At 39.3% G+C, this 27,048-nt stretch overlaps 2 protein-coding genes across 3 annotated transcripts; both read left to right on the top strand.

Moving 5' to 3' along the window:
• The first annotated feature begins 916 nt into the window (after positions 1 to 916).
• Positions 917 to 11,513, top strand: LOC140166042 (uncharacterized). The gene is made up of 5 exons (XM_072189417.1): positions 917 to 1,043; positions 4,999 to 5,061; positions 6,550 to 6,719; positions 8,775 to 9,080; positions 10,238 to 11,513. Exons 2-4 carry the CDS (start codon positions 5,052 to 5,054, stop codon positions 9,063 to 9,065), a joined length of 471 nt encoding a protein of 156 aa, XP_072045518.1. The 5' UTR covers positions 917 to 1,043; positions 4,999 to 5,051; the 3' UTR covers positions 9,066 to 9,080; positions 10,238 to 11,513.
• A 2,066-nt stretch (positions 11,514 to 13,579) lies between these two features.
• On the top strand, positions 13,580 to 26,478 carry LOC140166043 (uncharacterized). Of its 2 annotated transcripts, none has more exons than XM_072189418.1 (5): positions 13,580 to 13,752; positions 15,398 to 15,613; positions 18,957 to 19,213; positions 21,450 to 21,755; positions 23,829 to 26,478. In XM_072189418.1, the coding sequence occupies exons 2-4, from the start codon at positions 15,412 to 15,414 to the stop codon at positions 21,738 to 21,740; spliced, it is 750 nt and encodes a 249-aa protein (XP_072045519.1). In that variant the 5' UTR covers positions 13,580 to 13,752; positions 15,398 to 15,411; the 3' UTR covers positions 21,741 to 21,755; positions 23,829 to 26,478. The 2 variants fall into 2 exon arrangements, with proteins under 2 accessions (XP_072045519.1, XP_072045520.1); XM_072189419.1 differs by having other exon boundaries at positions 19,029 to 19,213.
• Positions 26,479 to 27,048: the final 570 nt, after the last annotated feature.

The raw sequence follows: 27,048 nt of genomic DNA on the forward strand, positions 1-27,048 counted from the left end.
TGATTGTTGACTTAACACGGTTTGGAAATAATTTCTTCATATTTTTGGTGTTATTTGTCGTTTACATATCCTTCCTAAAACACAAAAGTGCGACCCTCTCCAAACACCTAAATTAGCTAAAAATTTAGGACATGTTACAAAACTATATTTTCTAGAATTTCATAGAATAGTTTAAATGTAGCTTGTACCGTTTTTTTGTGGCATCCTTCAGAACGGAGCGGTCCGTTACCAATATAGCTCAATATTTTCGGTCAAATCTCCATTCAATTAACACGGGGAGTTGGCTAGCTATGAGCTAGCTATGCTTTGTCCTCACTCATATTCTACGAAAGTGCGACCCCTTCTGAACATCTAACCTAGCTGTAATTTTAGGTCATGTTAGAGAAATGTATTTGCTAGAAGTTTGGAGAATAGTTAAAATATTGGCCGGTTATTTTTCACACAGTGATGTTAACTAGGCAAATGCAATATACTTCTAACGTGACTATTTGTAAAGGTCGCGCGTCAATGGTGAGAGCACTGTGTATTGTGTATAGGAAAACGGACAGTAACTGCAGTATGAATTTACAAAAGCATTTTTAAAAGACAACTTGTTTTTAAAAAGGGGTAACGTATGCAGTTCATGTAGGAAAATGGTAAAGGTAAATAACTTTGTGCCAAAATGATAAACCATGAAAAATAGATTAAATCAAATTCGAAATAGAACATCGTCGTCGTGGTGCATTGTGGGATGTGCGATTTCCTAATTAGGTTTTTTCAAATGATAGCACACAAGGAAGTTTGACGAAACTTACATCTTTCAATATCACACCAGAATTTCAAATAGTCCTTCAAAATTAATTTATGCTACAAATTACATTGATATACTGGTGAATTTTGACACTGCAACTGGGTACGTATCAGTACGAATACCTATTTCGAGTATCTATTTCCTGATTATTTTGTTAACATTGCGGTAAAGTCAAATACCGAGTCAATAGCAGTACCTTTTCAGTAGACCCGTGTAATTCAGGAACAATCCAGTCAGCTCAATCGGTTATCAGGTAAGGCGCTATAGACTCTGCACGGCCCTGCACTTCTTAGATCGCCTTGATAAGAGTTCGAAGCCCTGTCGTCAACAGAGGGCAGTAAACTCGAGATAAAGAATATCCCATATCGCGCTAATGAGCTGGGCCAGTAACCGTAGAAAAAGCTCGTTTCTGGCGAAAATTGACAAGTAACTTGCACAAATTTCTAGATACAGTTACTATAAGGTCGTGCGATGTATTCAAACCATTTGTTAACCATTTCTTTTTTAGGGAGCAATAATTATTTATCATGAATATTATTGTCATGTTGATGACATCATAGTTACTCGCATTTTGTTCATTTTAAATTTTGAAACATTTAACGCTCAAAAGTCACACAAAATCAATCACATATATTTTTCTTTATTTCACCAGAGTGTCCTTGCCAAGATTCTAGCATCAGACCATGCGCTTTCTCAAGATACAGCCTTCATAAGTGTTAGGTCACTTCTGTACAATTCTTATAATTTGTTTCTTGCATACAAATAGCGATGCACGTTTTTGTTGTGTTTTTGATAGGTTTTCATGTCCGATTTTAACGATAAAACATTATTCCCTATAGAAAAACAATATGGCAAAAGATACAACAGTTTGTAACATTCTCCATGAACTTAACCATCTATGTTTGGATTGTGATGCAATTAACGTGTGTAATGAGATTGTCTCTTTCTGAATCTGACTTGTAAAATATTATTTTTCTTCACAATTTCTCATCAAATTCATACATTTCTGGGTCAAAAGTCAGGTAAAACACTTTGTGGTTTTGAAATTTGGTTTAGAAATAACGCTAATAAAATCATTTGGGTTGATCAAGCAGTTGCTTTTTATGATTTTCAAGGCAATATGCATAAATGATGAATCTGCATGTACATAATTTTTCACTTCAGTAAGCTCGTCTTTTGACCAACGTTCATTATTGATCACGGGTTATATTGTATGCGATTGACATCAAAGAACCACATGTGTATGAGCTTGTGCATTGAATTGAATTACACAATGGTTATTCAGGTTATTGATCGCTAGATGGAAGCGAACATGATACATATTACGTAGGATTCCATGCCTGTGCGGGGATTTGAACCCTAGCGACCAGAACTATGAACACTTTGAAGTGTTAGCACCTTGCAGGGCCGTGTCTGGTGCGCGAGTGCTAGACAATTATCTGTTCTCGAAAGATTGGGCTACAATCCTGGCGGGAATTCGTTGCCACACCAGCACGTGCTGGTGTTAAAATCAAGTAATCGCCAGAGCTAAAATATGCGAGTAATGTTACAGTACCGCATCATCTTTGTATAATAGTTGCACATGCGTGCACATTCAATTTACACTGTCTCTCCCCTTCCCCAACCCCATTTTTCAATGTTGGGAGACTGAAATGTAGAAATGATGACGATGTTGTCCAAATTAACATTGCAATAGGGGAGCGGGGAAGGATGTTGGCCAATTAATGCTTTGGTGTGGCAACATTTTCCGCCATGATTGTAGGTTGAAACTTCCCTGGTAATGAACTTACTTCTAATTGTCCCGGTTTACCAATATGAAACTCGGGGAATTGATCCCGGCTGCGATGGTTATTATAATGGATAACGCAGAGCTCACAGGTGGTTTTGTGAGTACGATGAACGAGAATGGGGTCAGAATATCACCCTGCAGTACTCCGGTGGATATACCTAAGATGTTGCTAAGTGCTCTGGAATACAGTAGTTGCGAAGAATTGAAAACATGACACTCCTGTTGATTGAATCAAAAGCCTCTTAAAAGCGATAAATGTGATGGAGAGTGGAAGTTGATAGAAGGCTTCAATAATTCGTTTGAGAATATGGATTTGCTGCCAGCAACTTCTGCCTGGATGAAATCCGGCCTGGTTCTCTCTTATTATTGGATCTATGGGCTCTATTCTTCTCAACAATATCTTGTTGTATACTTGTGCAACATTCAGGCCTTTCCATTTGAGGCGAGCGATCGCTCTCGCTCGCCACCGTTCGCCCAAGCTCAATTTCTAGTGAGTGATTTTCTACTCGCCATAGACACTAAATACCGCTCTCTGCGAATTACCTGAAATTGACATCCATGTTTCAGCACTCTCAATTTATTCGATTTATCGTAATAAATTAGTCTTAATCACTGAAAACAAAAGAGAGGGTGTCAAATTGTTTTATATTGATACGAATGATACGACCTAGAGAGTGATTCGACCACTAGAGAGTGGTTCGACCACTCGCCTAGCACCATGCTAGCGAGTGATTGACCACTCGCCTTTAAATCTAGACGGCAAGTCCTGACCATTGGACATCAGGGTGATCCATCTGTAGTTATATTAGTGATGAGGTTGCGGTATCATTCCTTTGGTAACGGAACAATGGCATTGGTGATCCACGGTTCAGAAGGGGTGCATGTAAGAATTTGTGTATGATGTTGGCCGTAACTTCGCAGCCACCTTGGAGTGCAATCCAGCCCCGCAGTTTTGTCGTTCTTCATGCTCTGGATGGCATCTCTCGTTTCCTCAAGGATGGGCGGCTCATCACAAATGGGTATGTCTTAATTAGCAGGTCACAGTCTCTGGGTAATGACAACCTGGTGTTTGTGATCCATTGTCAGGCAATTTTATGTATTGATTTTTGTAATTAACATTTTCATGTTTTGTTATGCGAATTATGGAAATCTGTGAACACCCAATAGACATTGGCTCTTATCAATGCATGTGTGCAGGTGGTGTCACTTTGATATGCTATTGTGGCAGGAGATATTTGAAGTATTTAGTTTTGGATCGGAAGTGCCCTCTTAAAGACCTTTGACCCAAAATGTGTGGACACCCTATAGACACTGGCTAAGGTTAATGCATGTGTTGTGGTAGAAGAGGCATTTTGAAGGTACTTCGTCGCGGACCCTTTAATAACCTTTGACCCCAAATCTGTGAACACCCCATATCAGGGTTAGCGGTGACCTGCCGAGGCCAGGGGTCCAAATTGGTAAATAAAGGGGTCCAGGCATCTAATTCTACACAGATGCACAAAATTAAGGGGTCCAAATCACGGGGACCTGCCAAATCAAGGAGTCCTGGACCCCAAGACCCCTTAAAACGCTACCCCTGCCCCATATGCATTGGGGTATTAACAATGCGTGTGTGTAAGTGGTACCATTATCCTACGTAGTTTGTTGTAGAAGACACATCTTGAGATTGAAATCACGTTTTTGACCCTATGGCTGACCCCTGTGTGATTTTTGAACCCGCTCATGAGTTTCACGTGACATTTATAGTGATGATCAGTGATGTTTGTGACACAATCGGTTAAAGAATAATTAGTTCTCTCTTTACACTAAAATCTAGTTGTATACCTGATTGCGCTCAAGGTCATTTAGAACATGCAGAAAGGAAACGCGTGGGTAAGGTAAATCAGTTGACAGTGGCATCCAGGTCTACTGATGAAGCCGCAGGTGCTGCTGGACTGGCGACAAGACTATCTGCATCAGATCGACCCCTGTAAGTCATTCTAAATGGAAAGGCATCAATGGAGAAACAGATTAATATACCGGTAGCTGTTCCACAGGGCAAGGATTCATACTTTGCCCTCTTTTGTTCATCATTTTTGCAGAGAACATCACACGTACTCCGTTTACACTGTATGCTGATTATGTTACTCTCACCATGCTCACGGTCCCTTTTTATACCGTCGCCATTTCGACGCCCCTAAATGTGGCGCCCAGGGCACATGCCCCCTTTCCCCCTCGCTATGCAACTTTGAATGTTTTATATTAAGTATTTGAGTGAAAACCCCGGGGTGAAAAGTGTACATGTGGCCACTGTGGTTTCCGTGAGTGTGTGGTTCCCAGTAGTTTCTCTCCTTATGATTAATAAAAGTACACGGTATGTGTAGCACAGACTATAACGTCTGGTAGGTTTCATGATTTCTGTCCATGTTTTCATTTTCAGCCGATAGATCCACACGTCTCGTTTTGTGGATTGTTTTCTGCTAGCTTACTACGATGGCAACAGGTAGGCTTCTATGTTATTTCAATGATTAGGTCTAAGCAATAAATATTTCTGAGAAAAATCGCAATTGAAGCTATGAACAATCTCAATATATCATAATATATCATAATATGAAATTGGTTAATTTGTTTCAAACCTGATTTCTGCTATACTTACACCTAAATGGAATCGGCCAAATTCGTTGTGATTGTAGAGCATATTTGAATTTCGACATAAAGGTCGTATTACAACTTATGACATTAAGTCCCCCATAGAACTCGACGTTAAACGACCAAAAAAGCCAATGGGGTTTCTTTTAATTTGCCTCGTTATTCAGCTTAAAATGGACAGAAATCCTGACAGTAATTACTAATAATATTATTTCAGCATTTTGGGTAAAGGGATAACAAAATTTAAATTTGAAAGAAATGGTACATTATGGCTTTAAAGGAGCATTTTCGTGAATCTAGCATCCTGTTTGTATGGGTCTGGTTCAATAGATAGATATCCACGTAAAATGCGTTTCCAGATTATCAATTGAATCTGCATAATTGCATGTATTATAGTGCCACAATTAACGCCGCAGTGTTGTCTTTTCGACAATTGAATGTCTTTGTCAAACGACTCTAAAAGAAATGTTAATGCACACAAACATGTAGTTTTAGGTTTCTGAAGGTATAAGAATTTCAATTTTTTTTGAGTAGGTGGGGGATGAGGTTTTCGATCACTAAGTGCCACTTTAATAATTATAGATCGAGTTTGTTTCCGAACATTTAACCATGGCATGTCGAGTCACCTTTTCCGGTGTTTACAGCGAGAATGAACGATGTCATTTATCTGACCTTCTTTTAAGTAGGTCTAAAGCCACCCAGTTCACGAGAACTGAATCAACCAAATGATGATGATAATAATAATAATAATAATAATAATAATAATAATAATAATAATAACAACAACAACAACAACAACAACAACAACAACAACAACAACAACAACAACAACAACAACAACAACAACAACAACAACAACAACAACAACAGCAACAACAACAACAACAACAACAACAACAACAACAATAATAATAAATCCATATTGTAAAATTTCCACGAAAAATAGATTAGTATTAAAATAATATTAGTTTTTACTGCCAGATATGTCCCATTTGATTTTGAGCTTAACAACTGTGGTAAAGCAAAGAAAATTAATTGAACTATATACTACGAGCGCTGATGTCGCCAATGCGTGTCACTCCAACGGTCGTGCTATGGCACGGTCCTTTAATGTGTGTATGACAGTCCCGCATGCTGCACGATATGTACTGTGTTATTAACATCATGAACAACATTGTGTACTGCGTTCGTCTAATTTTCTATTATAATAATTGAAACAACTTCACGGTTCCTGCGCGAGATTTTGAAAACTACACCACCTAAAGTCTTAATTTTCAGAGCCCTCTGTTTCTTAAATTCGCCTCCGACCTACACCATACAATCATACGTTGTTCTTCTCTAGATATAAGACAACCGAATACTCACGGTGCTGATGTAACTCAAGCCGCGGCGGATGCAGTGACGAAGATATTTCCAGATAATGGCTTCTTACGGCGTATTGCAAGAGTAGAATCCAACGATGGACGCCATCCTGATACATACCGTAGTGGGTACAACGGTGGAATATGGCAGGTAAGCTTAGCCTACTGACTACTTACTTATACTCTAATCCACCACTTGCCTTTCATAGCGTCGTGGGGAAATATACCCTTCTTTCATGGGCGAGTAGCCTCACTCATGGTAATCCCATGCCTTGCGAGCACTTCCTTTACCCCATCTCTTCTTGCTTGGTCTTCCTCTACCATTGTCTAGCCCAGAGCTAGCTAGCCCTAGTTCCTGTTGTTTTGCTGTTATATGTTGCTGCAGGTTGGCTAGGGGCCATTCAAATAAGGTGACCGAACCATCTAACTTGCATGACTTGTTGTTTTGCAACATATTTTGTGATTGGTGTGGTGCTCACCATCTTTCTGATATCCTCATTCCCGATTTTATCCCCCAGCCTACTGACATTAACTCTAAAGACATAATTAGCAATAAAGTAACTCACCGTTACACATATACCTATAGCTTCCGAACGTTTACTCATATTCACAATATTTCAACATAGAAAGAAATGTGGTATATGTACGCGCAATTAAATACCTCATTCACTCAATTTCGTTCAATATTAACAACACATCAGCATTTTAAAGAAGAAAAAAACGAATTAAAAAGTTGCAATTAAAGCTACCAATGGTTATCAAACGCAAGCATTGTCATGACTGTGGCATGTAAAACCTGCCATTACCTTCGCGCTTCAAATCAATACAATTTATTGCAACTTTAAATGTGGGTTGTATTCTTTAAAAAAAATACAACGTTGTTCTTATTAAAAGAAATTGGGCGACTGGGGTATTAAAATGCGCATAAATAAACCATGTTAACATAATTTGTTGTGAATATGATTAATAGTTCTGAAGCTATTGGGCTATTGGCGTAACGGCTGAGTTACGTTTAGTGAGGTCTTTAGCAAATATTGAATTTGGTACACTTGTGACATTAATTCAAGAACTGTTGGACATATTAGATATTCAGATAGAATCCATACGCTACCTATCCCAAATTGTTTCAATTTTGAGAAAATACAAAAACGTCTTAAACAAATCACGATTTCCGCCGTAACCTTTAATACGTCGGTTTACATGTTTCTTTCTACATAACTCCTCAACAAATGTTTAGAAAATTTTTTCAAGCATCTATATCTCAGATTATTTGTGACATGTTCATATCGTGTTTCATATCAATGGATAGCTACGTTATTTCCCTTTACAATGACACCACATTTGACACTATCACTGTTTTCATGGCTGAGTACACGTCTTGTGAATGTAGTGGGGTCTCAAACAGAATGTGCCAAATGGACCATTATTCTGTGCTCAAACAACACTAGTCACTAACCTCAATAGCGGATGAAAAACCATACGCAGCCACAACAGCCAGGCACCTCCTCCTCATGCTGCTCACCAACCTGGTCACACGTTGCTGTGGAATGACATTCCATTCTTCAACCAGGATTCGCATTGGCTACTCTGGCATGCACAGCACGACCAAGCTAGTCTCACAAGTGTTCAATCGGGATGAGGTCTGGGCTGATGGCAAGCCATTCAATTCTCTCTACTCCCATATTCTGTAGATAGTCGTTGACTACCCTGGCTCTGTAGGGGCGAGCGTTGTCATCTTGGAGGATTGCATTAGGTCCGAGATTGTGGAGATATGGGATTGCAGCTTGCTTTAAAGAATAATGGTCAATTTGGCACATTCGGTTTGAGACCGCACTATATTCACAAGAAGTGTACTCAGGCGTGAAAAAAGGGATTGTTTCTCAAATTCACATGTGGTGTCATTGTAAAGGGGAACAAACTAGCTATCCATTGATAGGCAACACGATATGAAAATGTCGCAAATAATCTGAGATATAATAGATGCTTGAAAAAACTTTCCAAACATTTGTTGAGGATTTGTACTTATATTCAATCCAAATTGGACTCGCATTAGAAATATAATTAATTTTGGACATGGATAATAAATTATATCATAAGGAACGTAAACCCACAACATTAAAGTTCGTGGATGAGTCTTACAATCTTATAACTGGTTTTACTTATGAAACTAATCTTTCTGTATTCATATTTCTTTTCAAATCTTAAGGTTGATGAAGTTGGATTTAAAGACACACAGAACACAGCTTCTCATCCAGGTCTCACCCGTAAATTCCAAGCTATCCAGAGTGGGGTTGGCATCAATTGGCCATCAGTTCAATGGAGTGATCTTCGAAAGCCGCTCTATTCCGCCCTGGCTGCTAGACTTCTCCTCTCTAACAAACCTGGGGCCATACCTACCACATTAGAGGGCCAGGCTGCTTACTGGAAGAAGCATTACAACACTGCAGCAGGTGCTGGGACAGAGCAGAAATTTATCGACGCTAACAAGAATCATTAGAGCGGCAGTGAGAAGGTAAGTTCAAGTTCAAATGGAACGTTTTGTTATGCAGAGTTAGCTATGCAATCAAGTTAGCTCAATCGGTAAGGTGTTCGACTCCGGTGCATTGGTGTTTGACATGCGAGTTAGAGTCCGGCGCAGTATCTAATTGATCTCGTTAATATTGAGCTATACCTTGAAATCCCCCTTGGCAAGGAAATAACTGCTTTTTTGTCTCGGTTACCGGTAAGAGAACTCGGGGAGAGGATCATGGCTGCGGTGGTTTACATGGGGCACATAGGGTTTGCGCTTAGCAGTAAATCCCTGATTGTTGCGAAATGGTTTATATGGCATGTCGTGGGCCACAGCAACTTTCATGTAGAGTGTGCTCAGACTTGTGGGTTTATGCCTGTGCATATGTACCGCACTATAAATCACTGTCCATTTTGTTCTTTTCTACATACATCAGCTGCAAAATGCTGGTATAGACTTGCTGGTGTGGCAAGTGATGTCACTCGGTGACACAGAGCAATGAACACTACCCGACAGTTTCCTCGGTGTCTGCAAGGGACCTTGACATGTTTGACAGCCCCGCCATGGAGGCCCCGCGCTAAATCATTATAGACCATACAATGACGGTGACAGTTCATAAGGCTTATTCGCCGTTGTAGTGTGACGTCAAAATCGATCGTTGCCATGTCACCTTGTTCACGCTATCTGTATTCGGAACCACGATCAAAATGATCACAACACAAAGTCAGTGGGTTGCTAACACTCTCAGTTTGATATAATGCCCGGGATATAATGCGGCAAACTGGTAGCTGCTGGTTAACATCATATCAGATGAAATCTACTATAGTCATTACGGTCCGTAACGAATACGTTCGTGCAAATTGACGAGTAAGGGTCATGCGTCAGCGATGACGGTTTCCCGTAGTATTCTGGAATATCAAGGTGTATTTTGGTCCCATTTTTTCGAAACCAGGGAACGGTTTGTTTTTCGGGCCCGTTTTCCAGACACCCGATCACATTGTGGCATAAAAACAAGTACCGAGTTTGATAAATGATTAGTTTATTTTTTGTTCCAGGTTGTCTTGTCTTTTAGCCAAAATTTGGCCGTCACTATTTTAATCTTGAAACAAACCACAGGAATGCAACATTCTCATAAAATCTCTTTTCCCTCTTATTTGCAGCATGCAGTCAGTGCTCAAGAATTCGCTAATGGTGACTGGAATGATTTACTATCAAGAAGCTGCACGCTTATTTTTTACACAGTTAAACATTCATATACATTAAGCTTAAAGTTTGGGTCCATTGGGTCGTTTGCAGATTATAAGACTATCCTAAATACCTTTTTTGGATAAATATAGTTTTTTTACACAATGAAAGAATACGTCGGTGAGCACATGGTAAGGGGAATCTGTGGCATACCAGCCGGGATCTAGGAGGCAGTGGGGATGGGGACGACCGACCTCGACCGTCTTTGCAGTTGCAGTTCTAGAACCAGTTGTAAAACTGGTTTTTGTGACCTTTGAGTTTAAAACTGCCCTGCTACATTGCTAGAGGTATATGAAGTAAATCCACAGCATACAATCTTGTTGTTCTGGTTGTTCTACATGAGCTGTCTTCAATTTTATTACTGTAACTGTGTTTCATGAATGATTGCAAATACGACTTAAAAGTAATAAGCACATTATCTTCGCAACACAATTTATGTACAGTAAATTTACTTCATAATATAGGCTGGACAGTATACATTGGTATAGGTCGTCTGAACAATCTCCCGAGCTATGTTACACGCTAAACTATTGAATAGTTCAATTATTCGTTAAAAGGTCACTTATTTACAATGTGTTATTGATTAAGGGCCGTGCAATAATTATCTGTGGGGAGACAATTTAAAAAATGGCCTGCCAAAATATGCTTGCCCCCTCTCGGCATGCCTAAAACCTTTGCACCTCATCTCGGCCTGCCAAAAATAGCTTGCCCCCTCTCGGTACTCCCAAAATATCCTTGCCCTCCCCCACCAAACATTTCTTGCCTCCTTTTACCTTGTCAAAAATGTTTTACCCCCGGACAGATAATTATGGAAGCACAGATCCTTATGTTTAAATGGGTGAAAATGTGAATGTTACACTTGCCTAATTTGCATAATAATACCATGAATACTTAATTAGATCTGATTAGCTAATTTACAGAATTATTTCATTTGTATATTTTGTTGTGAAATGATAGAATTTTGCATATTAAGTGCGTCAAATCTCATTATTGTTTCAGGTGCGAATCAAAAAGTGTGTAAGAATCAAAGTGTTTTCAAATTACAGGTCAATGTATGTCAAAGATTATTTCATGTAGGCCTAATCCCATCATGCAACTGCGGGGAAGTAAAAAATTGTACATCGTAATCATGTGACCCATTATGTTAAGAATTATAACAAATGCAATAACAGAGTATAAATGGTAAAAATATCCTTGTGATTTTTGACTTTGTGCCTCATTACAAATAAATAATGTTTAAAAACCATGAACAAATGTGAGAAAGGTTTTAAATACAAGTTTCCGCTCCACATACATAAATGACAGCCTTTGAAAACATTTCACTGACCATCCAGGATTTGAACCTTGGCCCTTCGGATCACCGGACCGATGCTCTAAACAAATAGATTATATCAACTTTGAAATAGAATATTGTCATAGCCGCTCACAGTAGGATAGTCGATTTCCGGAATTAGGTTTCTCAAGTGATAGCACACAATTAAAGAAAGTTGTCATCAAAGTTGTCCCTTAGAATTATTTCACCACCTATATGGCAACCTAGAAAAAGTCACTTGTCCCTTGAAAAAACAAAAACAAAACATAAATAAGTAGGCAAGCAAGCAGGCAAGAGCAAGTAAGTAAATGACATTCACATTTGTAGGCAGTGCCGCCGACAAGGGGGGTTAAAGGGGTGCGTTACCCCCGGGCCCGGGGTCCTGGGGGCCCGTAAAAATAAAGAAAACATACCTCAGTGGGTTCCATTAAAACAAAGAAAAGAGGGGCCCGTAAAAATGGGGCCCTGGCGTTCATTTTACCCCAGGCCCGTAATAGCTCTCGGCGGCACTGTTTGTAGGCTGGGCCAGGACCCGTCAAAAACTAATAATAAAAGGATGAGCAAGAAAATAGGATGACGGCAAAATAAAAGGTAATCAAAGGGAAAATATGAGGGAAAATGTATCAAAATTGAAATATGGAGGGTGGGTGGGAATAAAAAAATTATGTCAGATAGAAAAGAGGAAGTCAACAAAAGAAAAAAGACTACGGAAGAGACGAATGAGGCAGAGGAGGGTGATCATGCAATATTGATCATGCAATATTGATCATGCAATAATTGTATTTGAAATCATGCAATATTGTACTATCATATAGGCGTGACTTGACAAAAGTTCATGGTTTACGACACAAAATAGCCCGGATCGTTTCCTATCAGGAAGTATACTTCAGTACTAACCTTCTTAAACAGTTCACTTCCTGCATTTGGCCTTTCCCGCCAAAACAAAATAAAGCAGATGATATAAAATCATTTGCTGTCGAGTAACAAAATTGAAGAACCACTGAAACAAAACTTCACAAGTTTATACTCAGTAAGTAGGCCTACACCTTTGATGACCAAGTCATTGAATATTGGTTTGGTCTTATGAAAAAGATACTGATCACTAACTAAATGTTGACATAAAACATTAAGTGACATCAACATTTGAATGTCGCACAGAATGGGTTAATGTGTCTGAGTGTGAGAACGTGATTTGCTTTTCGAAACTTTTCAACTGCTCAGTGGCAGAAGTGGGTAAGTGCAATAGCTGCCATGTGTAGATGAGTGCAATATACTGTGCACACCAACATGCCTGGTTAATAATTACATTGTACAGCAGAGACACTAAAATGAATACACGGGATCGATACACGTGAATGTGCTATGCACGATTTGATATTCAGACGATAAATCTTTGTTGGATACCGGGGTAGAAAATGATGAATATCTCCTGTAATTTTTTTATTCTAAAGAAGCAATATTTTTTCCTTGCACTTGAACATATGTGTTGAAAGGATATGATAGTCGTTAGCTTGCGTATTGAGAAAGAAGCGTGCGTATTGAGCTCAAAAACTAACAAAAATTCTGATTTTATATGTGCCGAACTATAGCGCAGCGTAGGCTAGCTGCACGCACTCGTGGAGGCAGTCTAAAAGCAGATGACCTCATAGCGTATACATGCTCACTCACACACACACACACACAGAGGTCAATTACCAGGCTATTGTCAGTAGCCTTAGTCGGATGTCCCTCGGCTCATTATGTGTCTCAAAACTATTTCAGGTCGGAACAAAATGGCCATGCGTGGCTGTGGATTCAACCTACCATGGCGATTTCTGCCATGAAGATATCGGGACGATGACACTGTGTTGTGTGTAAATTGCCAAATGTTTACAGGGCAGCTATTACATTTATCCACTTCTGGCAATGAACAGTCGCTTTCAAGATGACAAAGTTTTCATAAAAGTACAAACCATTGTCATGCACCAGGGTCAAATGATTCTCTCACGAATCACCTTATATTAAAAGCGCTTGCGTAATAGGACTCTCATAATGTCATAAGAAGATCCAAGGGACTGTACGTGGTTTTACCGAAAGTTTATCAAGTACCTGCTGCTAATTTTCAACTTCATTTTCTTCGTAAGTATAACTCATCTTTAATATGTTTATTTAAATATGTTGTGTGTATGGGGAATTCCCCACTTGAAAGTTACCATTTGGCTCAAAACTGAGAAAGATGAAAGCGGTTAACAAGCTCTTTAATTAAATTGAGCCGTCTTACAGTTGTGGGTGTAAGTTTTCTATGATTTTTCTTTGAGAACCCTCATGTTTGGCCAAATTATGTGATTTTCGGGGGCAACGAATCAAGCCCGAAGTAATACACGAAAAGATGTTTTGATGTACACAACAGACCTTAAATGTACTAGTAAGCACCCCAGAAGAACCAGACACTTTGATGATGCTTTTGAAATGGCCACAGAAAGCCTTACCTCACAATGATACACATTGTAAGTTTTAAATTTGTCGAGGGTTATGAACCAAATTTAGATCATATCATCGTAAAGACGATGATTGGTAGTGAACTTTATACACTGAATATAAAGTTCTGGAAAAAACAACTATGCACGAATTTATTCCACTTTGGCACCATATTTCATCAGTTTAGCTTCACAATGGCAATATGTATCGCAAGCATTTGTTCGTTAAACTTATTCTGTCGCCAAAAGGTGCTGGATACACTATACTATAATTTTTTCCAACCCCATTCCCCTATGTCAAAAAGACATCTACACCACTGGGCATGTCTTGCTCTAATATTCAATCGAGCGTCGTTAGCAATAATAATCCACATGTCAACATGTTAAGGAATCGGATAGACGTTGCTATCCGATCCCTATACTCCATCATGTAGTTATTGTTGCCTACATGTATGCACACAACACAGGGGCCCCGGGACAGGGGCACTCACAATAGGCAAGTGACCCCTACTGGTAGCGCTGTGTTGTAGATATAGGAGATATAGGAGAACTAGTTAGCGTCATATATCAAAAAGTATAAAAGCTATGATTTTAGTACTTGCTCTATGTTTCAATATTACTCATTCTTTTCAAAATATCTGAATGTCCAACCCGGTACAAGCTTTAATAACGGGGGACCATTTGTATAAGAAAGAAATCCTATCATCTATATCCAAACTCCCGTGTTATTCCAATGCACATTTTGCTTCACCGGGCCGCCCTGGCATGGTCGCATTTGGAAGAGGGGCGTCACGAAACCGTAATAGGTACAAATTTAGTACTTTCTGCCAATCAAGTATGGTTTATTCTCTACATGTCAATCTTTAAATCATTAGCATAGTCCTTATAATAACGGGGGACCGCCTTGATGAGTAAATGACAGCAAACCATTGAAAAATACCCCAAAACTCGGTCAGTGGAGCTCCGCCCGTACATGTCAATAGCGCCATTATCGATTGGATTAGTCGACCGTAGCGGATAATTCGATCGCTCATTGGATTAATATTATCCGTGGTAATAAATTTGCATTGGACAATCGATTACTATAATGGTTTAGTACTGCATATCTCGGTTTAATCTTCACTAAGCGGGTTTATGGTCGGAAAGGTCACGATGAATTTGCCGTGGACATAACTGCACTATGCACGTCATATTCGATTGAAAATACCCGTATAGATTTGAATCCGCACTCGAAATTCGAGTACCCCCGTTCACATTATGATCAATCATATTCGTTACCTATTTTGTTTTTTTACCATCCCATGCAGATGTTTAAGAAAACATGAATCCTACCAATCCTACCAATCCATTTGGCGTCGGCCAGGGATCATTTTGTACCCCATCATCGAGTGGCTTTCCCGGGGGCTTTCCTTGTAATTTTAATAATGTAACTCCAGGGCGTAGCATAGATCTTATGCCTACGATGGTGTCACCAAATCAGGCGCATCTACTGCCTAGCCTAAGTGCTGCATCATCGCATACATGTAAGTATAAAAGTTTGCGTGTTCAAAATTGAGATGTTACGTTTCTTACGCCTTCATAGGCGTAGATCCGGGGGTGGGATGGGGGATAAATATAAATGGAATCAGAGTTATTTCGACATACATGTTGTAGCATTAGGGGCTGTGCAATAATTATGAGCCACCGGGGGGGGGGGGTTAAATTTCTGAACAACCCGCTAAAAATTGCTTCCCCCCTCTCGGCCTGCCAAAATTGCTTTCCCCCTCTCGGCTCGCCAAAATATGTTTCCCCCCTTTTACACATGCCAAATTTTGGGATCCCAATTTGCAAACCTTAATGGTCTAGATATTATGTTGCGAGTGCAGCGAGCAGGAAAATGTGCATATTAAAGCGTTTCCGTACTGTTTTCCGAAGCCGTTTTGTTTAAAAGGCGCCCCATGAATGTGTGCCCAGGGTGTGTGCCAAAAATCGCGTGCTCCCCCATCGGCTCGCCAAAAATTGCTTACCCCTTTTCGGCTCGCCAAAAAATTCTTGCCCCCCCCCCCAATTTTACCCATGCACCCCAGGGCTCATAATTATTGCACAGCCCCTTACGACTTACAACACTCCACATGTATTATAGAGCTCCACTTTAAACGGGCAAAATAGTTAATAGGGTTTCTTGCACTATCATGTTATTAATATTTCGGCTTTAAACAGAAACCCTTCATGGTTATTTTTTAGTAATATTATTTCAGCATTGTGGGTAAAGGTAAAACAAGACAAAAACTGATGCGAATTGTTCATTATAAATTATAGCCATAAGTAAAGGGGCATTTCGTGATTCTAGCGTCATTTCTTTATAGGTAGGCCTATGGTGCACATAGGCGTATATCCCAATATTTTGTCAGGGGGAGTGGCCCATACAATCATCCCCCCCCCCAATGTTGACGCCTGTATGTGTTTCTGACCAAATTAAGCTCATATTTAGCCATTTTAGCCCCCAAAGTACTAGCCTTGTTCAAGGCCCTCTAAGTTTCCTCCCACATGACCAGCACTTGAATCCTAGTTTCTATTCTGTACTGCTTTTGGGGCTCGCCAAGTCCATGATACCGGGTACAGACTGCGGCTACGTATAATCATGCGTAAGTTGAACGATCGAACTCGGGTTGAGCCTACGAGCCCGTATAGGGCGAGACGAGGCCGTTTGGCGGTTCGCAGGGCCGTTCCTAGGGATTTTGCCGCCCTAGGCAAAGCCTCCCCCTCCCTGCCGTCCCACCAGAGCATACCAAAAAAGTGTTAAGGGGGTTACCCCCTTGAAAACTCATCAGTTGTTTTCCAGTGGCGGAGCTAGGGTTTGTGGCGCCCTGGGCTAAGGATAATGACACCCCCCTAATTCTTGAAACAATTGCGCGCGGAGCAAGCAAAAATGTGCACAAATAGGGCTTACCACTAATTAATTTGACTTTTATCACCTGGAGGGGCGCAGAATCGATCCTGAATTGGTCAATTCGGCGCCCCCTAAGGGAGGCGCTGTCATTTTTTCTTCCCTTTTCTTTCTCCATTCCCGTTTTTTTCGCCCTTTTTTGCGCCCCTCTACGTTTGCCGCCCTAGGCGACCGCCTTACCTGGCCTAATGGTCGGAACGGCCCTGGCGGTTCGTAGACTAAGCCCAAGTTCGATTTTCAGCATACGCACGGTCATTAATAGCGTAATCTGTGGCCCTCACCTACTCACTGACTTCGCGAGCCCCAAAATAGCTCAAGCAGGGATGAAATCTTAGAAGGCTACCAAAGTACAAACATTTTGTGCGCTTTTAATCCACTTTTGCATCAAATTTCATCAGTTAAACTTCGAAATACCAAAAATTTTCTGCCGCGCTTCGCGCGCATTTGTATCATTCACTTATTCTGTCGCCAAATGGTACTGGATTCATTATACTTCCAAAAAAAAAAAAAAAAATTCCAACCTCATTCCCCCCATCAAAAAGAAATCTACGCCACTGATGGTGTAATAGATAGATATCCACGTAAAAAATGAATTCCCAAACTGTTCATTGATTCTGATTTGCGGGTTATGTATATAGTAGGCCTATGTATTACAGTGCTACGTCGCAGTGTTGTAAATTGCTGTCTGTCGACAAAGTGAACCATGCATTGTCAAACGAATAAATCTGTGTTAAAGTTTAATGCAAATAAACTTATGTAGTTTTAGGTTTCTTCTACCGGTTTAAAGTGTCATTTATTTAGGAGTATATGGGATGGAATTTTCGATTATACTAAATGCTCCTTTAATTATAGATCGAGTTTGTTTCCGAATATAAGCATGGCTTGGCATGTCGAGTCACCTTTTCCGGTATTTACAGAGAAAATGAACTTTTAAGTTCATTTTCTCTGTAAATACCGGAAAAAGTTGTCATTTATCTGACCTTATAGTATAGTACAGGGCGCTATGAGTTTGGGATTTTATATTTCTACATTAGTGGAACCAATGTTTTTTGGCATCCCTAAACCTGAAATGATAAAATTTGGATTGTTTACATTTTTTTTTTTTTTTCATGTGGTAGTGAGCTTTGGCAAAAATTGTATTGCTCATTTCATAGCGAGTTTGTAGAAGATTCAAATATCACAGAAATACTTTTGTAGGTCCTGTGGTTCTTGAGTTACATGTTGTAAAGAGGGCTGAAAAAACAACACCTTTGTAAATCATACATAACTCATTAACAACAATAAATCAAGTACGGTAATATTAGTACAAAAAGTCCAGAGCGATATTGCATTTATTGTCTAAAATTAAACGAACAACTTTGTAGAGGGAATTTGTTACAGAGTTGAAAGACTACGGTATTGTATATTGTGGGATTGGCTTTTACGACGGGAATCCATAACAATGGGCTTTTAGCGGGTTCGCCGTCGGACAAGTTTAAAACTGTCAAGTCTTCGTCAGGGGTAGCTCTGACTTCTTCAGGGCAAAGTACCTAAGAATAAGACATATAGGCCACCCCTTGCCTACTGATGGCTCTGAAAAGAGCCGTTCGCTGAAAACTGCCCCTTGTCAACAGAGAATAAGCAGATATCGCCTATATTTTAAAGGTTTTGGTGTTTCTGAAAAGAGCCGTTCACTGGAGCCCCTTGTCTACAGAAAACAAGCAGACCTCGCCTATCTACTAAATTTAAAGGTTTGGTGATTCTGAAAAGAGCCGTTTATTGAAGACTGCCCCTTATGAACAGAAAACAAGCAGACCTCGCCTATCTGCTAAATTTAAAGGTTTAAAAAATACAAACCTTTAAATTTAGCAGACAGGCGAGGTCTGAGAAGTGACGATATTTATTCCCTTTTTTCTAAGTCATCGGTAGGCCTAAGTAACAACCTTGATTTTTCCCCCCAGCAAAGAGCCCCTGGCTCTCTGGAAGTACCTACCTACATGCTGACAGTGCCCTTTTTCTGAAATCCGCCTCAGACCTACCTCATAATACTATCTACCAACCGAAGGCTCACGGTTCTGATGTAACTCAAGCCGCCGCGAATGCAGTGTCGAACATATTTCCAGATAAAGGCTTCTTGCGGCGTACTGCACGAGTAGAATCCAACGATGGATGCCATCCTAGTACATTCCGCAGTGGGTACCATGGTGGAATATTTCAGGTAGGTCTGCTAATATTAGGTTCTAATCCTTAAAGACAGAATCAGCCATAAAGTAACTCAGCCGTTACAAAATGGCGCCCGTAGCTTCAGAATTAGTAGTCGCATTCACACTATTTTAAGATAGAAAGAAAGGTGCTTTATGTTACGCGCATTTGGATACCCCCATTCACCCAATATTAATAATACAGCACTATTTTAAAGAAAAAAAAACGAATATAAAAGTTTCATTTAAGGGGTATCGGATAGCACATCAGACACACAATTCAGGAATGTCCTTCTGATATTAGATTTTTTTTAAATTCGCGATATAATTACAAATTTTATGGCAAATTATTTAAAAAAATGATATTTTTGATATTTAACAGTCCTCAAAGTAAACTTTATAAATTTAATGATATGTACTCAAAGTGTATGCAGCTGGGAGGAAAAAGCCGTCCATCATTTGAAAAGATATGGATTTTTCCCCAAAAGACTTAATTAACGGCTGATGTGAGGTCTTTTAGCAAATACTTGTTACATTACAATACATCTAGCACTTTTGGACATATTAGATATTCAGATAAAATCCACACGCTCCCTATTCTAGTTTGCTTCAATTTTGAGGAAATACAAAAACATCTTTAAAAATTCAAAACATTTTAGCCACGGTCCGCGTAACCGTATAGTCAAGGAAAATGACCGTATGGGTGTGAAGCTGCATACTAATGCACTTTTGTTACTTGTTAGGGACATGTTCTCTAGAATGCCTAATTAATGAGGTATAGGTCAAAATAGGTCAACGGGTGAAATAAAATTGTACAAGGGTAAAAAAATAATGCTCTGATTACAATTAAAATAGCCTCAAAGTATCCGTCTTGACAAGAGAAAACATAAAATGTAAAGTTTGCTATATAATATATATAATTATAATGTTTGCTATATTTAATGTTATATACCTCATATATAGATTCCTGTCATCTGATTGGTTGAACGTGCAGTCATTGAATTAACTATGCCTTCAAAATGAACTATGGACCGGTCACGTGCGTCCCGATCAAACTGCGCAATCGCAACATCCACGTATCCATTCGGTATATAAAACAAATATTGACTGCTTTATTCGGGACATAGTTAAAATTATAGGCCCGCGGTGATCTCAAAACCATGCTATATGACCCTCGGCTGCGCCTCGGGTCATAGCATGGTTTTGAGATCACCTTGGGCCTATAATCTTAACCATGCCCCTCACAGCAGTCAATATTTGTATGTTATGACCTATGAACTAATACTACATGTACTCTATAGAAATATAGTGAATATTCGCAGTCATCCAGTCGTTAAATCACAAAATGTTGAATTGAATCTTTTACTGGAACTTACAGTATACAATGATACACGGTGTATACATTCAAGGAACTTAGTATACAATACTCGTTTGTCTATTCTTTTGTAATGTCGGGAGTAAATACTCTCCCGACGAAATGTCTTTCCGCACCCCCTATAACCGCAGAAAATGTTAAATTGTAATGATACCACATATGGAAAACGTATCAAACCTAACTGTCACTACAATATAAACCCTTTAATCAATAAAAGTCATAATTGCAGGAACCTGGAACCCTCATTTATTACCAAAAAAAAGAAAGAAAAAATATCCTTATTTTAATTACACAGTAAAATTCCATTGAAAAAAGTGGCGGCGCTGTTTAATGAGGCTCATTATGACGTCAATATCAGTGAGTTTCCTTCACTCCCGACACTATGATATGCCTCTATCATTCCCTTCTGGTGATCGGTAATTATTGGCATTTTGAGCCTGATCTGATGTTAAAACTGAACAATTTTGGAAGTCGAAATTAAACTATAATGCGCTGCTAGATAGAAAATCCATAGGATTATTTAAACATCTAAACCACGCTTTCAAAAATAGATTGACTTGTTCGATTTCTCTGCTCGTGAATATTGCACTGCGAAATTTAAACACTTCTTTTGTATAATCAAGGTAACTTCAAACCAACAGATTCTGCGGTCAAACGATTATGTAACTAACTGAAATGAAAATCGAAACTGCTTTCTACAAGATTTAAGTTTCTAACAAGGGTACAGATAAAGGTATCGGTAATAACGTCAGTCAAGAGCTTAGGCAAGATAATAGGAAACCACGTGACCAAAACCAAAACCAATCCTAAAACTCATACGTTGAGTTTTTCTTAAGAAACTATTTATTTTATATTTATGTTTATTTTCAAATCTTAAGGTTGATAAAGTTGGATTTCAAGACACACAGAACACAGCTTCTCATCCAGGTCTCACCAGTAAACACCAAGCTATCCAGAAGGAGTTTGGTATCGATTGGAAAACGGTTCAATATAGTGATCTTCAAAAGCCGCTCTACTCCGCGATAGCTGCTAGACTTCTCCTCTCTAACAAACCCGAGGCCATACCTTCCACAGTAGCGGGCCAAGCTGCTTACTGGAAGAAGCATTACAACACTGCAGCAGGTGCTGGGACAGAGCAGAAATTTATCGACGCTAACAAGAATCATTAGAGCGGCAGTGAGAAGGTGAGAATTATAATAGTCCAGTGACAGACCAATGTAGGTTGGCTTTGCCAGTTTAAGTGTTTTACTTTGTTTAGGCCAGAAAAAAAGTTTGTCTCAAAGCTCACGAGTGGTTTGAAAGCAAATGCGAAATGCGATTTTTTTTTACAAATGCGCGCGCAAGCTTTGAAGACAAACCTTTTTTTGGCCTTATTATTCGAGATATCCAAGGTCAAAGTGTATACAGGGGGTCAAAATTAAAAACTGGTATAATTGTGTCCAAACCTATGGCATATTGAGCGTATTGTTCCACAAGAATTCAAAAACAATATAGTTTCACCTATCTACGACTTGTCGTTGTAGAGTTATGAGCAAAGAGGTCTAAGGTTAAACAGGAAACTCTACAGGGGTTAAAACAGAAAAAATGCTCCAATATTTATGTTTGTTCGTAATTGTTTCATATGTTCTTTTTGTGATAACTCTAATAAATAATACTAGTTTGGATCTCCAGAAATGACGCCTTAGCTGGGTGACACAGCAAAATAGGTCATTGCCCATTAAGTCCTATTGATGATAACCTACCGGTATTTCCATGAACGGTTACCCAGATAACGAGTAGCTATAGGCCTAACTATTCTTTATTCGCATTGAGGAAGTAGTACCAACAACTTGAGATCACTTCCATCAAAATTGGAGCATGTTATCTATTTTAACACCTGTGGATCTTCAAAATTTAACCTTTGACCTTTTGGCTTGTAATTCTAGAACGCTACGTCGGAGGTAGGTCCAACTATATATTTTCTGAATCCTTATGCTCATAGGAATAGTTTGGTATGAGTTTAACAAAAACAAAAAAATGAGCAGTTTGAATTCTAAGGTGACATTATTCTAAACCCCATCTCATTTTGTACCACTTATAGCATATTAATCAGCGAAGAAAAACACTTTAACTGGTAAAGCCATCTAACCTGATGAAAACAATAGTTTGCAGCCGGACTATTAACTATAGGCAGTCAAGTTAGCTCAATCGGTCAGTCTCTGTTTGATCTTGTGAATTAGTTGGTCTAACTTGAAATGCCCCTGATTATTTGCCTCAGTGACCAGTACGAGAAATAGGGAGCGGATGGCTGCGATGAGTTATTGGGGGTACATAAGGTGTGCGCTTCTTAGTAGTAAATCCCCCCTTTAAATCCCTGGGTTGGCAGAACAAGTAATGCATCGATTGACTTGAACTCAGTGGCGTGGCTCAGTGGGTCATCATATTGAAGGGGTGGGGCCGACCATGATTGGGGGGCGCAAGCCGTTTTTCGGCAATTTTCCTATGGGATTTTTAAAAATTTCAGATCGATTGGGGGCACGGAACGCAATGTGTTTCTTTTGGTGACCGAGCTTTTGCTGCCTATGTCCCAGATTGTGGAATAAACTACCAGGTCAAATCAAAAATTGTACTTTTGGACAGTAAGAAGCTCCTGAAGAGCCACCTATTTCAGGATGCTTATCAGCAGTAGTTTTTGAGCTAATGAGCGCCGTTGAACATTTTGAAATGATTTTGGCGCGATGACATAAATGTAACTGATTGGTTGATTGATTGATATTATTCGAATTTAATATTCCCCCTTTACCCTTAATTCATCCTAATCCCAAATAGTCTACCATAATACTGGTTAACCTCATAATCAGGTGGAATGTACTATAGTCAGTCCGGTCCGCAACGAAAAAACTTTCGTGCTTGAAATGACGAGTAATCGTCACGCGTAATCGATGAAGGTGTCCCGTAGTATTCTGGAATATCAAGGTACGTATAGCGTGCGTCTGTTCTTGCTTGGCCCCGTTTTTTGAAAACAGGGACACGGTCCAGTGTTTTTTCGGCCCGTTCAGTCCAGACACCCGATCACATTGTGGTATAAAAACAAATACCGAGTTTTATAAATGATAAGTTTATTTCTTGTTCCAGTTTGTCTTGTCTTTTGCTAACATTTGGCCATCTCCATTTTATTCCTGAAAAGATGCCCAAGACAGAGTGCCTTTAAACGCCACAAACCGCAACAAGTGCAATATTCTCTAATGTCATAAAATCTCTTTTCCTCTTATTTGCAGCATGCAGTCAGTGCTCAAGAATTGGACCATCTTAATCGCAAATGGCGACTGGAAATATTTACTATATGAAGAAACTTATTATTTACACAGTTAACTATAACCATTAACAGCTGATTAAGCTTAAAGTTTAAGTCCATTTTGATCGCTTGCAGAAGACTATTGCCTGAAATGTTTTGGAATTTTTTTAATACAATAATGACGTCGGTAAGCATATGTTAAGGAGAATCAGTGGCGTGTCAGTAAGGGGCACGGGGATGGGGGCGACCGTCCCTTACGAAAAATTGACATTTAGGCCCTCGTCCCTCAGAGTAGAGCTGGTTTTTGTGAATTTTGCGTCTTAAAAGTTGGGCCCGTCCCTGGACATGGCCTTGCACCCTAACGAAAATCCCAGATTCCCTGGTGACTTAATGACTAGAGTTTCAAACCTAATAATTTGCATTAGTTATCTGTATGAACTCACTCACCCCTACCATCCTATTGGCAATATTTGCCGAATCAATGTATCTGTCCAGCTAGAGGTATGAAGTAAATCTACAGTTTTGATGCTGCTCTTTTGGTTGTTCTGCATAAGCTGTGTCCACGAATGCCATATTACCATGATTGCAAATGTGAGTCATACAAAATAGATTAGTATTTCTTTGCCATAAAATGTTACCTTTTACTATCGCATATATCCCCTTTAGTTTTGAGCCGAACAACTAAGGCAAAGCAAAGAAAATTGGAACTTACTACCAGCGCCGATGTCGACAATACATATCACTCCTTCGGTCTTGTTACGGCACGATTCTTTGTTGTATAGATCACCGCACGCCATGTATGTACTGTGTTATGAACATCGCGTATGCATTCGACTAATATTTCCATCGTAATGATAAAACGACGACGGTTCCTGCGTTTTATTTTAAATCTCGGATTTTGACAAAGCTACTGCACCTAGGGTCTCGATTTTTACAGGGTACGTTGGTTTATTAAAGTACAATATAATCGTGTAAAAATTTTAATTTTGAAACATATTGAGGGAGTCCTCCTCAGCAAATTTTATAATATGGCTTTAACAATAGACAACACATTTTATCCTTGCAACACAATTTATATATACTGTAAAGTTACTTCAACTTAGGTCGCACAGAGTAGGTCGTCGTGCTTTTGTGTATTCTTCTGAACAATCTGCTGGGCTTTGTAAAGTACGCTGAAGCTATGAATTTTCTTTGAAAACTCATAATAAACTTGTCCCCTATAGGCATGCCAAAACTCTTGCACCCCCTCTAGGCATGGCAAAAATTGCACGCCCCTCTCGACCTGCCAAAATATCATACACCCTTTGTAAGTGCCAAATATTTTGGAACCCAATTTGCAAACCTTAGATGGTCTAGATGGGAGATATGCAGGGTGTATCAGAATAAAGTTAACAGTTTGGAAAATGCCAAAATCTGAAATCAAAGGATTTTGCAAGTCCTCCTGCAGACCTTGATGAACTCCAGAGACACATAATTGCACAAGTTTACATTCTCAGGCATGACAACCCGTGACTCCGTGGCTATATTTGTGAGGCGAGTAAAAATGCAGTTGCGGTTTCAAAATCACACGTTTAACCACTTTCTTTACAGTAATTAGTATACAGTAATTATTTGCAGCATTGTTCGGCAATCGTGTGTTTGCTTTGAAGCGCCAAGTGGAATGCCCTTAAAATCTCCTGATCTTACACCTCTGGATTTCTTCTTGTGGGCTATCTGAAATCAAAGGATTTTGCAAGTCCTCCTGCAGACCTTGATGAACTTTAGAGACACATAATTGCACAAGTTGACATCCTCAGGCATGACAAACCTCTCATAAGGCGTGATATGAATGTCATATTGGAAGAGAGGTGAACTCTGCATACAGATGAATGATGGCCATACGGGTATGGACATGTGGAAGAAAGTGGTCAAACATGTGATTTTCATGTTGCTTTGATTTTAATTGACTTATTTGCTTTGCGCAACTGCATTTTTACTCGACGAAAATAGCCACTGAGTCCTTATTAATGGTCACATGGCAGTGATTTTACAGTTGTGGAAGGACAAGAGGTTGATGCATGATGCAGCTATCAGCAATACCGTTTTGACCAAATACCTCATACATTTAATCTAGTGTCATTTTTCAAACTGATTACTTGATTTTCATATACCCTGTATAAGCGAGTGCAGTTTGCAAGAAACTACATACTTGAACGTTTTATCCCTAAGCCTCTTTGTAGATGCTGCATACAATGTACCCCAATATGCAAATGAAGGTTAGGGTTACTGGTTATGGTTAGGGTTATCTCATTTGCATATTGAAGAATATTGAATGAAGCAACCACCGCCTTTTAGAGCGTTTTATTTAAAAGGTGCCCCATAAGTGTGTACCAAAAATCTCTTGCCCCCCTTTTGACTTGCCAAAGATTGCTTGCCTCCCTGTTGCTGTCAAAAATTGCTTGTCACCAGACAGATAATTATTGAAGCACAACTCCTCATAATTTTAATGGATGAAAAAAGCGAAAATTACTCATACCTAATTTGCATAATAATAACGTGAATACTTAATTAGCTAATTTGCATAATTATTTAATTTGCATATTTTGTGGTGAAATAAAAGAACTTTACATTGTTTTATAAATTGTCAAATCTCATTATTGTATCAAGTGTGGTTTGCAAATTGACATCCTTTCGCCTGGCAAGTATAGTGATTTTTTCAGCTTTTTTTGTCTGCAGGTTGGCTATTCACCATAGAAGTGGTGATGTAACAGGATTTTATTACCATAGCAATAGGTGAAAACAATTTTTAAATGTATTGCCTTGCACTATTAGTAGGCTACGCTCATTACCTGTCATGTCTGTGTATGTGTGCAATGGATTGAATACAATACCGCTCTTTTCAAAGACATTAATCGTACAGGGGCGAGTGAAACGCACACACGGACTTGACAATTGACATAGAATTACGATCAAGGTTTAAATGCCTTTTCCTTGATAATCAATGATGCGATGCGGAGTTACAGCGTACGTCTCAGTCTAGTCCAGGGCAATACATTAAAAAATTGTTTTCATCTATCGCTATGGTAATGAATCCTGTTACATCATTACTTCAATGGCGAATAGCTGCACATTCTGACATTGTGTATTTTGTTCTTGCATTCAGCGACGTATTGTTTTAATTTCTTTAGTTTTTGTTTTTCAAAGCTTTCATAAAGATCTTTCAT

This window comes from Amphiura filiformis, chromosome 12, assembly GCF_039555335.1.
Source record: "Amphiura filiformis chromosome 12, Afil_fr2py, whole genome shotgun sequence".
NCBI lineage: Eukaryota > Metazoa > Echinodermata > Ophiuroidea > Amphilepidida > Amphiuridae > Amphiura > Amphiura filiformis.